General features: G+C 41.6%; 1 protein-coding gene across 1 annotated transcript; it reads left to right on the plus strand.

The window, feature by feature from the left end:
* Window positions 1–2476: 2476 nt before the first annotated feature.
* Window positions 2477–10109, plus strand: AHSG (alpha 2-HS glycoprotein). Its single transcript, XM_009903546.2, has 7 exons — window positions 2477–2772; window positions 4482–4592; window positions 5808–5892; window positions 7132–7295; window positions 7586–7693; window positions 8519–8599; window positions 9479–10109. The coding sequence occupies exons 1-7, from the start codon at window positions 2569–2571 to the stop codon at window positions 9752–9754; spliced, it is 1029 nt and encodes a 342-aa protein (XP_009901848.1). The 5' UTR covers window positions 2477–2568; the 3' UTR covers window positions 9755–10109.
* Window positions 10110–13559: the final 3450 nt, after the last annotated feature.

The following is a 13559-nucleotide window of genomic DNA, read 5'->3' on the forward strand; positions in this document are numbered from 1 at the left end:
AGCTATTTGCAGCCACTACTAAAGGATAAGTTTTTACTATATCCAGGACATAAAAGAGAGAGTACAGATCTACACTGAGCTCAATAAAAAAGTTATTTCTGCAATTATTACTTCTTAAGTGAGGGTGCCCAAAAAGGGCCAGTCCTGATGTGACACAGGCCTGCAGGGAACTGACATCAGCAATCTCACTTTCAGAAGAGATTAATTAGGTAGATCTGTGTCAAGTCTGTATCCAAAAGGTGACAGGCTCCTTGTTGTATCACCTGTAGCCAAACTGCCTGACTGCACTTGCAAACTCCATTCCCAACCATATAAACCAAATACCTATTTCCTCACTCATATCACAGCTCACCCAAAAAGTGCCAGCTGCAAACATTCTACATTGCACTGAGCAATAATAATCATATGGGTACATGCTGTATGTCAGCAAAGAAAGTCCACACAGTCAGTAAGAAGGGAAGGTCTTGAGTAAGCCTATGGAGAAACTGAGAAGTATTTCTTTTTTTGTTCTGCTTGGTAAATGGAATACTGAATGTGAGTGACAATGGAGAGGGAAGGAAAAAGGTAATAAATACTGTTTGGTACTTGAGGTTTTAAGTTTTCCTTTGAAAATGGAACCTGAAGTTGACTGAACTGGGTTATATATTATATTTTGGAATAGCTAGAGCTTGACTGCAGAAATGTTAGACATCTTACAGTATTTGCTGCTCTGAAGTGGAGAAGCTGTAACCTAAGAAACTGAGTAATGACCACATCAGATTTATAAATAAAGGTTTAGGTAATTATATGTCACTTAGGCAAAAAGCAATTTCAGTCTGCACCTGTTGGAAGTTTACCCTTATGTTTCATTCTAGAAAAGGAAAAAGATTCACAGGTTAGAAAGTAACTGTGGGATAATAGTGAAGAGTACAATACTATCATTCTAAATAAATTTTCCTTGCTTCAAAAGGAACACTCAGAGTGTGTCTTTGGGATGCCAAACCATCCTGTAAGTCGTCCAGGCCAAAGTCAAGAAGACAAATTATCATCCACACAACAGAACAAATGCCAAACAACACCTGCTTCAAATGAGAGGAAAGAACCTATCATGCTCAGAGCAATGTTCTGCTGCAAGAGAGAGGAAGAGTCTTTCTTTTCCCCAGGAATCTCTTCAGTATGCAAATCCTCGTATCCAAAAATCACCTCATCCAACACAGATGAAGGAAAGAATTCCACCTTTTTTGTCTTTCTCATTTTGCTTTTCCATCACTTAATCTATCCAACCAACCAATTTCCATTTATTCTGTTTTCCTTAATTCCACATTCTAGAAGAGAGAAGCTTGACTCCACTGCCTTATTTTTATTCACAATTATTAGCCATGCTCACACTATCTTGCAAGCTGAGAAAAACTTATCTGAAGTGAAAATTTCCAAACATGCTGGAATCCTCCTATTCATGTCGAATCTGCAGCTCATTCTTGAACTTCTTGGAAAAGATAACAGAGATTAAGATATTTTAAAGCCAAAAGAGACCTCTATTATTCTGCAGCCTGATCACCACCACAAAATGGATCATAGAAACCTACTCTGAAATGCCTGCAGGAAAAACTCTTCTGCTGCTTGAACTAGAGGCTACTGAGCTAGAGTTTATCTCACTAAAGTCATCATACCTTAATTTACAGACCTTAAACGCTGGACACATCATAGAAGCCATATTCCACTCCATAGGACATTTTTGTTATCCATTTACTGTTTTGTAAATGTGTACACTGTGAATGTAAATATAAACTGGGGCCCAGCACTCCTGAGCATTTAAGCAGCCTATTTTCACCTACATTCTCCTTAAAACACATTTGTGCTCTTTAGGGTCTTCTGTCAAATCCTCAAATCTGTACAACATATTCCAGAAAAATTTCTACAAGATGCCTGCTTTGCAAAATGAAATTCCAGGAACCACTGGAAGCATTCAGATTATTCAGAAAGAGCTGATGCAAAAGATTTAGACACTACATCTCATTTCCTATTCCAAATGAATTCAATAGGAGAAGTTGCTATATAATTACATTTACTGTTGAATGTGATCCCTACAATGGATTCAAATCCCATTTTCTCATTTATCTTGTTACTGATCTCACAATTTAGACTGGTGTCTGCTGAGATCTGAGCCCTAACAGATTGTGTCCTGCTTACAAGAAAGCTTAATTAGCAGTAGCATCTCTGCACATTTAACAGAGGGATCATATTCCTCTTGCGTGTACTGTATTTGGTTGGTGTCTAAAAACTGTTACATTTTTGCTGACCCTTTCTTCTTTAGCTGCTTTAGCAGACTTTGCAATATCCTACCTGATAAAATTTACTTTGGCCAATATTAATCAGTGCGTTTGATGTCCCAACGTTTACTTATCTCTTTTGTTGTTTGCAATGCCTCTTGGAATTGGGACAAATATCAGACGTGCTCCATGCAAAGTCTGTGGTATGTACTATATAAATGTGTGGTGGTTTTAGACCTCACTTCTAGCTACCTAGCTGCCATCTGAACAGTATTCTTAGATCTTTATTTCTGAAAGGGATCAGCTTTCCTCAGGTGCCATGAAGGCACTAGTAGCTTTAATATTGCTTGTTCAGCTTCCAATTCACAAAGCTGCACCAGCAGCTCCCCCTGCTCCCTTAGGCTGTGATGACCCAGAATCTGAAGCAGCAGCAGAAGTAGCTGTGAGTTACATTAATGGCCACAGTCATCATGGATACAAGTTTGCCTTAAACAGAATCGACAATATCCGCGTGCTACCCCAGGTAAGTGAGGAGCTCAAAGGCAGAGCATTTTGTTAACCTGGAGATGGTTGGGAATGACCAACAAGCCCTGCCAAGGGCTACTTCCTCACATGGGTTAAAGCAGCATGGCTCTGTTGATTTAAATGGGGCAGTGCCAACTGGTAGCAGTTGAGAATCCAGGTCACTGGAATGTATCTCTCAAAGAGCACAACAGAGAGGAAGAGAGAAGCGTTCAGATATTTTTGTACAAGGCTAGGAAGTGCTCAGTTTACAAATGCAGCATGCTTGCTAGGGCAGATCCTCCAAAGTGCTGAACCATGAGCCCAGTAGCTAATCTGGAGGAAAATTGGTAGGATAATCTTTGTGATGCAGGTAATTTATTGGCTATGTACATGCCTATCATAACTCCATGCTATTAGTGATTTTGTAGTAGGCATTAATTTTACCTAATATCCCATTGACCTGACAAGGAAGCTGAATGGAAATAACTGCATCTTACAGTCTCATTTTCACTAAGATATATTGTCATCATTACAGGCATCTAGAAAGGCTGTAGAAATGGTCATGAATACAATGTATGCACCCATTCAGAAGCTTTGATTCCCTCAAAACATTGAAAATGGTCCCAGATATTAACAAGAATGAAATTCCATGGCTGTTTTCTACTTATTATGAGAGAGCGAGAGAGGATACCGATGTCATTTACAAGAGGCTAAAACAGACATTAATGAGATTAGAAGCATGCCCACAGTCACCCACATGAAAACACTGGTGACACTGCTTTGCTCACATTTAATACTTTTACACTAAAATAACTTCATATTTTTCACTAAAATAACTACATTCATTTACTCCTGAGTCAAACCCCAGAGTTAATCTCACAGCTAGGGAACCTCACTTTGGCCTTTCCACTCACATGTCTTATGTTATTCTTGCAAAGGTTCAGGAACAACCATAAAAGATTCTGCAGCCCATAAACAACGCAAGTATTTGGGCTGGAACTTATCTGGTGCAATTCAGGGTAGTTCTAGAGGACTGAAGGAGACAGGCCAGTGTGCACCAGTGTTACACAGGGAGAGTGCCCATTGGAATCGGCTGCCCAGGGAGGTGGTGGAGTCACCATCATTGGAGGTGTTTAGGAGGAGACTGGATGGAGTGCTTGGTTGCATGGTTTAGTTGATTAGGTGGTGTTGGATAATAGGTTGGACAAGATGATCTTGAAGGTCTCTTCCAACCTGGTCTATTCTATTCTATTCTATTCTATTCTATTCTATTCTATTCTATTCTATTCTATTCTATTCTATTCTATTCTATTCTATTCTATTCTATTCTATTCTTTGGTATCTGGTTACAGAAACACAAAGATTTTGTAACAGAGCCAGATGTGGATTTTTTAAAAACTACTTAAAAAATAAAATCAAGTCAACTTAAGAGAGCTGACCCTCTACATACAGGCTGGGCTTTCCAAACATCACAGGCCAATTCCTTAGCTGGAAAAAAAATTAATGGTGTGACTATCCTGACTTACTCTAGCTAAAAAAATGGGCCCTGTTGTTTATGAAATCAAAGAGGAAGGTCCTGTGCAGTTACTCTAGTGTATACCTGGAGTACCAGTCAGCAACAGAGTTCACAGCACAGCCCTAAAGAAGAAATCTGGTGATATTTTGTGAAGTAATTACTACAGTTCTGAGTTTGTTTGTTTTGTTTGTTTGTTTGTTTGTTTCTTCCAGGGGCCAAATCATGAGATAATATTTCTTGAACTTGACTTATTAGAGACCACATGCCCCATTCTCAGCCCTACACCTCTTGCAAATTGCACAGTAAGGAGCTTCACAGACCATGTGAGTATCTAAAATATCACTAGCTCAGTCCAAAGGTGTATGTTCAGTATGTGGATGCTAGATGTCAAACTATGTTCAGTTAGATTTCCAAGCAAATCTTCTGTCTCTGTAAAAGCCTAGAACCACCCCATCACTTGCAATCTCATGTCATGAATTATTTGACTCCTAGATTTCTTTTATGTCCTGTTACCTAAAGAGGACAGGTCACTGTCAGAATAACATCCCACATACAGTTCATGAATGCCATGGGGCCTTGTTAAGAGGATCCAGATTCAGGCTTCCATGGTCAGTCCAGATGTCACTGGCTCATTGCAAACTATAGACAGGGCAGGCTGTGTAACTGTGCAAACACAACCCCTTGGCTGCATGGAGGGTGTTAACTAGTGACATTCCATTAAGTCTAGCCACCTAGATCTAGTCAAGACTGCAGGAGAGCTATTCCCTTCAGACAGGGCTCTGCCTTCAAAGTCATTCTTAGCTGGAATGTACTGGCCTCAAATATTTTGCTCTTATGCAAGTGTGATCCAGCTGTGAAAAGCTTTCCCTGACCAAAGCAGTGGGAGTGTTGTCCAAGTACAGGCAGCTCTGATTTCTAGGCAGAAAGCAGAGTGAGCAGCTGACAATTTAATCCTGCTGTTCCTAGAAGAGGGCCGAATTCACAGTGCTCATGACTACATGCGAATCTTGATCCACCCCTGTATTCACCCGAGCTCAGATCCCATTTACCATTCTGGGGGAGGTAACTCTAACTGTTCCCTCTTCCCAGTAAGTCCAGCTTTGCCTTTGCCATCTCCTCCCCTGCTGGATGATCTCTCATGCTGCACACAAGGCAGCACATTCTGCCGTTACCATGGCCACTGACCAGCTGAGATTAGTGAGAATGGTATCAAACAGCTCTGCAGAAGGCCTTAACACATAAGTATTCATATTCTTTGCTCTTTATGAGAGAGGAACCTGAACCAGATGTCCACATATTGGCTATCCTGGCACTTCTGACGCTTCAAATCCACATTTGGATCCAAATTTTGCAGCTCTGGTCTGTTTTTCACACAATCAGAGACAACAGGACACGCCTAGCAGCGCCTTTGCAATCAGGCTAATTTTGCCAGGAACAGTCAGCCAGGATCTGTTCTTTTGATTTTAATAATACTTGCCCTTTCCAGAAATTCCTATTCATCTGAATGATGTAACCCTTTGATTTTTGTCTCTCTCTAGGCAGTTGAGGGTGACTGTGATGTCAAACTGCAGAAGGTGAATGGACAGTTATCTGTACTTGCTAGTAAATGCCACTCACATGCAGGTAAAGACTTGGTTATTTAGGTTTTAATCTAGAGGCTGGAGTATTATTAAAGCAGTGGTTATAGCTCACAAGCTTTTCTGATTCTAGCACTGTGTATATGGAATAAAGGATGACAGTTAATGGATTTTCTAAACCCAGATGATAAGAGTAATTTTTTCCCCTTTTCTGATTTCATTCTTCTAAACCCAGCCTTTTCTCTTTGCTGTTCTTTACTCTAACAATTAAGATACCATAAGTCAATCTAGAAGCAAGTTCCAGATTTGAATTAGAGATTGCCAGTACTGAGGATTTTCACTCAGAGTTTAGCCTCAAGAATTTGATTGCTTGCTGGTCTGAATTTGAGCTTGTTGATCTTCAGAGCCCTTTTGTCAGATGTTGCTTACTTATTAAACCAGCATTTTTAATATTGCCATGGGAAAGCAGAATCTCTATTCAGCCTCCTTTGTGTGAGCTCTCTGCTCTATACAAGATGTCTTCTGTACTACTTCCACTACTGGTGAGCGAATGAAATGATGAGTGGAGCTTTTTAGTATGGAGAGGAGAAGACTGAGAGCGGATCTAATAAATGTAAATAAATACATGAGGGCTGGGTGTCAAGAAGGAAGGGACAGCCACTTCTCACTTGGGTCCTGTGATAACAGCAAGAGGCAATGGATGTAAACTACAGCATAGGAAGTTCCACCTCAATATGAGGAAGAACTTCTTTACTGTGAGGGTCACAAAGTACTGGAACAGGCTCCTCAGAGAGGATGTGGAGTCTCCTTCCCTGGAGACTTTCAAGACCCATCTGGATGCGTTCCTGTGCAACCTGCACTACATTATATGGTCCTGCTCTGGCAGGGGGGCTAGACTCCAAACCCTAACATCCTGTGATCCTGTGAACACACAGGCAAACACAATTCATTTTTCATCTTCATTTTTCCACCATTCCTTGTGTGAGCTGGGACATCTTTTAATTGGTATTGTAGATAGTTTGCCAGAAAGAGAATCAATTAAAAGGCAAGTTAGGAACATTAAAAAGGCACTGTTGAAGTCCACAGCACTTTCTCTTGCAGAAAGGCTGGGACTGCAAAAGTCATGTGAAATAGTGCCATCTGTAGCTTGTACTGCAAAAATTCCTTCCACTATAATTTGGAACAGACCATGAAACACTGTTTTATGTGACTGAATAGGTTTATAATGCCTTTCAAAACAACCTAAAATCTGATCGAAGTGTCATCTGTTTGGTTCCTCCTGCAGACTCAGCTGAAGACATTCTCCAGCTCTGTCCTGACTGTCCGCTGTTGGCAAGCTGGAATGACACTGAGGTATTGGCAACTGTTACAGAATCACTCAGTGCCTACAATGGCAAAAGTACTGGTGCCTACCTCAAGCTCCTTGAGATTGGAAGAGCCAAAATACAGGTAATTGCTAGAACTGTGTCTAGCTTTTCATGTAAACAGAGTACTTCTTCTGTGGTAATTGTGCAGTGCTAACTAGTTAGGTTTGCAAACAGATTTTGTTTGCTCTAATTTGCCCTGCTGAATTGCTCTTCATTTCCCAGGCATTTTGTGTGATTTTAGCCACAGGAATCCCTTTAAATTCAGTAGGAGATGCAGAGCTAGAAGCCACAACATTTTCCTTTTATCTTTCCTCAAGCAGCTCTGCAGTTTCACAGTGCAAAGCCAGTTAAACAATTTTCCTGTTTTATCAGTATCACCCAGCGCATGTTGTCTTTGTGGAGTTTGCTGTGGCTGCCACAAACTGCTCAGCAGAAGCTGCTAATGTGGAGGCTTGTCACCTGCTGCCTGATGACCAGTCTGTAAGTATGCCAGCACATCAGTCCTGATCTCACAGCAGCACGCCGTGCTGCACTCACGCTTGAGCAGGAGCACACTGTTGTGAGGATGAAAGCGCAAGAGCTGTGTGCCATCACGATGTGCTTTTCAGGAGAGAATTCCTAAAGCTAAATCTCACCTTGCTTTTCTCTCTGAGGTATGTGGACTAAATCCTGCTGTACCTGAATATATTTCAAAAGGGCTTGGGAACCAAAGTGCCCTTTACACACTGTATTTTTAATCAACAGGATATATAATATTGATTACTTTTCTTAACATGAGCACCTGAGAAAACCAGGCTCTTTGGGCAGTGCACAAACACGTAACGAAAGGGCAGACTGCTTTACCTTCCTGTCATCTGAGTGCTGTCAGTGTGCCTCATCCTCATACGTGGCCTCCTGAAAAATTATACTGTTGTACACTTTATCATGTGAAAATTCTACTCTTGTTTCTCGTGAAAATGAGTCCTAGAGAGTTTTAGTGGGTGGGAACCTTTTACCTATATATATAGGGGTGTGTGTGTGTATATATATAGGTAAAATATATATAGATTCCTATATATTTTTTCGCTCCCTCATATGCAGTCATACAAAGGATCTTACTCTAGAACAGCTCAGGAGTTTCACTTACTTGCTGATTATGCATTAAAACAGCTTGGCTTCTGAGTCTAACAGACTGAAAAAGAAGCACTTTACTGCTCAGCTAAAACATGAGATGTAGCTATTTCTAAATATAATGAAATTTAAAATTGTAATGTAAGTCTCCTCTATTTCTAACCAATTTCTCTTGTCTGTGTTCTGCTCTGCCAGAATTTTGGTTTCTGCACAGCAACAAAGGTTATAAGGCCCTCACAGGACCTTGAAGTCAACTGCCAGCTCTATGGACATCAGGTACCAACTCCAGACACTCCCTTCCTTTCCAGAGTATTCTGGCCTACCAGTACTAGAATTATTACAGTACTAGAATTATTAATACCAGTACTAGTATTAGAAGCAATCACCCTGAGTTAACCTCTCCCACAGTAGACTGCATTAGCTAGCTATGATGAGTTTAACTTTGCATCCTAAAACCCAAGGCAAAGTAGCTCATGGTATCCTATGGATTTCTGTGCCAAGAATTATGTCACCCCTGCCATCCAAGCTTGACACAGTTTGTCCTCCTAGCCATCTGGCAGCTTCACATGTCTGGTAGGGCAGAGGGAACCAAAGTGTACTCAGCTAGGGGGATGGGGCAGATAGATGTAAAACATAAATGAGCCATTTCTGGCAGATTTAATCAGCTGGGTTTTTTTGCTAGTAGTCCTTAAATTGTACTGAATTCAGCAAGCCTGACCTGCACTGCTATAGCTATAGGAGGAAAACATATATGCATTGGACTTGAGTGCTCTCCAGGAACTTTAGTCTCCATTAGGTCTGAGAAGGATAGGTGGTACCTGAATACTTCCTATGGACCAGAGCTCTTGGTAACACAATAATTAGCTGACTAGGAATTATAGGAAAGAAAGAGTAAGACAACTGGTCTTGAATGTTTCATTACCTGCACAGGTGGCCCTGAAAGTTCACAGAATTTGGTGCTAATGATTCACTGAATATGTTCCTGCAGTCCTGTGTATGTATTCAAATGCGATCAAACTTCTATGACTGCCAGGAACATTTTGTACCTGGGTTGGATGCCTATATCTAGTTAGGAGCAGAGTACCTAGTAAGGTATCAATAACCTGTGTATTGTAAGCCCCAAGTCACTGAACACAAACTGTTTTTCTTTCCCAGCCTGGAGTTACCTACTCTCCACCAGGTCAAGCTACATCAGGACTGGTGCCTGGAGTTGTGCAAGGCTTCACAAACCATAATCTCAGGCTTTCCCACAATAACCCTCTTGCATCTGAATCCCTCTCTTCAGAATTTTCTGCTTCCCTGCTTTCAGCAAAATCTGTAGCACGAAGAGCAGTTGCAGAGGTTGCTCAGCATGACAAAGTAGCTCGCCCAGTTGGCTTTGTGCCTCCTCCTCCTCCATGTCCTGGGAAGATTCGTCATTTCAAGATATAGGCTATGTTACAGACATGGCAATACAGCTAACTGAAAGATCAGTGTGCAGCAGCAACACGCAGACCACAACATCGGGTTCAAAGAGGTGAGAATGTCTGAGCGCAAATGAATTTTACTCTCCAGAGAGCAGAGCCGTGGCCAGGATCTTGCAAAGGCCTGCTTCAAAATATTGGTGCTTACAATATATAGCTTTTGTTTTCTCTACATACAGAGATGCTCTATCCAGAATACAGAAAATATTGTTTCAATGAAACTGTTGTAAGAGCTATACAACAGTCGTATCTTTGTGACAGAACCACCACCCGAAAGGTCACTTCACAATAAAATGTTCGACAGAAATGCTCTGGTATCTTTTATCTGTGTATATTTTCATTTAGTTGTCAAGTATCTCCTTCACAGCATTATGAGTCACATTCTGGGCTTGGTTTCAAAAACAGTAAGCTCTTGCACTTCTCATCAGCTTCACTGGGATGTGTGGGTGCTGAGCACTGCAGAAAATCAGGTCAGTCCTTTCTTTTGATCACGCACCAATAACACTGAGGAAGTGTCAGGGAAAAATGTGTATTTCCCTGCCACCTGTAGTATTTCCTAGCCTGTATCTACTTTTAATATCCACCAGAAATACCTCAGTACTTTTGGGCATGGCATAAAAGCATCCATGTCGATGAAAAGAATAAGGAATGAGGACATTTCCATTGCTGCACAGGCTGAAAGCATCAATCCTTCCAGACAAAGATGTGGATTCTCTGTCTTCCACCAGGTGCAATACGGTCACAGGGTACTGGATGGCCTGTGTGTATATGAGGGAATATCAATTCAAGGGAATAAAAATATACTACAGGCATGTGTCTCATATAATAAGATCCAGACAGTGATGATAATTTACCATTGCCCTAACAGTCAAATCTTCCTTGAATTTCTGACACGTTAGCATCTATTCTAGGTAGAGAAGTAATAAGGGACAGGGGCCAGAAGGATCTTCACTGCCAGCCAGACTTGAATTCTGCAGGCCTAGGGGAGCAGTCTCAAAGATAGTCATGAATCTTTAACCAGGAACAGCACTTGCTACGAGATAATTATCATGCAGGCAGCAAAAGCTGCAGAACACATGTCATTTCTGAGCTGTTTCAAAGAACCTATCCTGTTCTCTTAGTTACAACCTTCCAGTATCCGGTAAGCAACACAACTAACATTTGTTCTTGGTGACGGTGCAACAAGTTGTTGTACAGAAAGGTTCTGCTCTGCTGTGTCAAGGGGGAAAGGAAAAACCATAGGTACTTGCAGCAGTACTTCACATGGGTGTGTGGAGGGGAAAGGAAAAAGGAAATCAGACCAGGCTCTATAAGCCACACTCTGATGTGATGGTAACACACTGCTGACAAGCTCTCCCCACCAAGGCAGCAACTCTCATGTTTCAAGAATATGCTGAGTTCTTACAGAAGTGTGTTGCAGGCAATTGCACCAGCTACTGCCAGTCATTGCTCAGCAATTTTTTGCTTCTCTGCAAAGCAGTGACTCCAATACATTCTGCTTGCAGCCATTCCTTCTAAAAGTGCTAGAACTGAGCTGCAGAAATTTCTGGAAGTGGTAAGGTAGGTCATCCTCCCATCCCACTCCACGAGACACAGCACAGCATTTAGTAACACCAGATACACGAGACTGAGTTTTTAACTCACCAGGAACAACTTTTTCCTAGCTTTTGTATTTTTTAAACTAGGAATTGCCTTAACTAAACCATACAAAACTGTTTCTTTTGTCATGAAGTGGGCACTAAGCTACAGAAGACACAATGTCTTCCAGGCATAGAAAATTCTCTGATGGCAGAAACAGTATATTTATAAAAGTGATCTCTGCCCACAGGGATCTCTGAACTCCATAACTGCTGCATTTTCTTGTTGCTTGCTCCAACCACATAATGCAAGGATATGTAGCTGAACATCTGCAGCCTCCACACTCCACAGATGTTCTCCTACACCTTGGCATTGTTATTCCATTGTTTCCTAAAACAGGAGGGGGGGGAAAAAAAAGGTGGAATTGCTCTGTGCATTCCAATTAGTTGCTACACCTCATCTTTCTCCTTAACACCCTTCTTCTTAAGGACATATTTTGCCATCTTAAGGAGAAGTTTTCCATGACTGCTTTGAAGCAGTCACTTTGTCTCCCTGCAGTGTGCCCCTGTATCCATGTACCTGAGCCTTAGAAACAGGATCAGTATTTTGTCATAGATGCCCTGGGTAATGAGGGCTATGAAATGGCAATACATAAAATACAAATGCCTCCATCCCTGCAATGCCACATGAAGAGTTTTGTCAGGTCTGCATCACTGGCTGACAATGTTTTTCAGCTTTTTCAAACTCTGTTTTGCTAAAGCATAGGTACTTTATGTGCTCAGATTTCCCAGCTGTGTCCACGTTTTGAGTTTAGCTACTTCAACAGAGAATTTTTTTCCTTTCCAGTGGAAGGAAGAATACAAAGAACAGAGTCAGGGACACAACAATTCCCCATTATGAGGCAGTGACACAGGCAGTACTAATTGGCACCCATCTCCACAGAAATGACATGCAGTGTGAGCATAAGGAAAATTAGTTCTTAGCCTTTAGCTGCAGAGGAAGCATCTCCAGACACAAGGAACATGAGCAAGTCTGCTTTGCTGCTTTTGCCATTCCTGTACTATGGCTACTGCAGTATTTCTCAACATTCATTCCTTTTATCCCTTCCCTCCAGGCTGCAGTCTGTACTTCATCATGCCTCACCCTGAGTTTGCAAAGCAACTGGCAACACATCAGGTGGCTCAGCCTAGCAGCCATGTGCCCCTTCTGTCCTGCTGTCTGCCTAACCAAATTCCTGTTAGAACACCTTCAAGCCCAGTGCTACTCCTGATGTTTCTGGCTGTATGTATAATCTACCCAGCTTTCTATGAACATTCTTTTAGACAGGTTCTTCTGCCTCCCAGAAGAACATGCTTTGAGCATTGCTGGGCTAAAGAGCTGAGAATCTTTATAACACCTGTGAAAAAAACATGACAATATGTAAAATTTTAACCCCCCCAATTTTTACAGTAGTATTAAATAGAGACAATTACGTCCTTCACTTGCACTTTTCCTCCCTCGCTCCAATACAGGGACAACCCTGGAACCTCAGTGTCATCCAGCAGATAGCTGTGATCACAGAGACTCCCAGGATAGAAAATGAGGGCCAGGGCAATGGTTACCCAGCTTCTGGTATCCTTCAAGGTGAAATACTGCAGAACTGCCCCTTAGTAGAAAATGATGACTTTCACTGGGATCCTCCCCAAGTAATGGTGGTTGTCACTTCTCCAGACCTTTAAGATAACAGCTATTTGTGCAGCTATTCCCCTCTGCTTCCTGACAGGTTGGCCACAATGCACACCGCTGTCATTTCAAACTAAACTTTCTCCAGGCAGAATTTTCCATGACCCTTTTTAATCCATACTCAGCAAAACACTTGAGAATCAATGGTGACCACAGAGCAGTCTCTCAGTTGGCAAACCAACCTCTAAATTCCACAGTGAGAGGATAAGTCAAAGGTACAAATAAACCTGCACAGCTTAGCTTGTGCTCTGTGACACTATGAGAGAAATAGCTAAGTCAGTGAATGGCTGCCCCTAGAGTCACAGTCTCCAGTCACAGCAGGATTGTATTATTTATTGTTTCTGAAAATGAACAAAAGCAGAGCACTGAGTAGTGCTAAAATAATTAAAACAGTGACATTGTTGAACCAATTTCCTTTGTTCCTCAGCCTATAGCCACAGGCCTATGATTCTCCTGTGACTTCCTACAGTTTA

This window comes from Dryobates pubescens, chromosome 13 (assembly GCF_014839835.1).
Source record: "Dryobates pubescens isolate bDryPub1 chromosome 13, bDryPub1.pri, whole genome shotgun sequence".
Taxonomy (NCBI): Eukaryota; Metazoa; Chordata; class Aves; order Piciformes; family Picidae; genus Dryobates; species Dryobates pubescens.

What these genes read in the sequence shown, in the direction of transcription:
- AHSG (XM_009903546.2), top strand. Translation starts at nt 2,569, where the DNA reads ATGAAGGCACTAGTAGCTTTAATATTGCTTGTTCAGCTTCCAATTCAC. An exon ending in TAAGGAGCTTCACAGACCAT is followed by an intron (nt 4,593 to 5,807) that starts GTGAGTATCTAA and finishes GTCTCTCTCTAG; the next exon opens with GCAGTTGAGGGTGACTGTGA. An exon ending in TGCTGCCTGATGACCAGTCT is followed by an intron (nt 7,694 to 8,518) that starts GTAAGTATGCCA and finishes CTGCTCTGCCAG; the next exon opens with AATTTTGGTTTCTGCACAGC.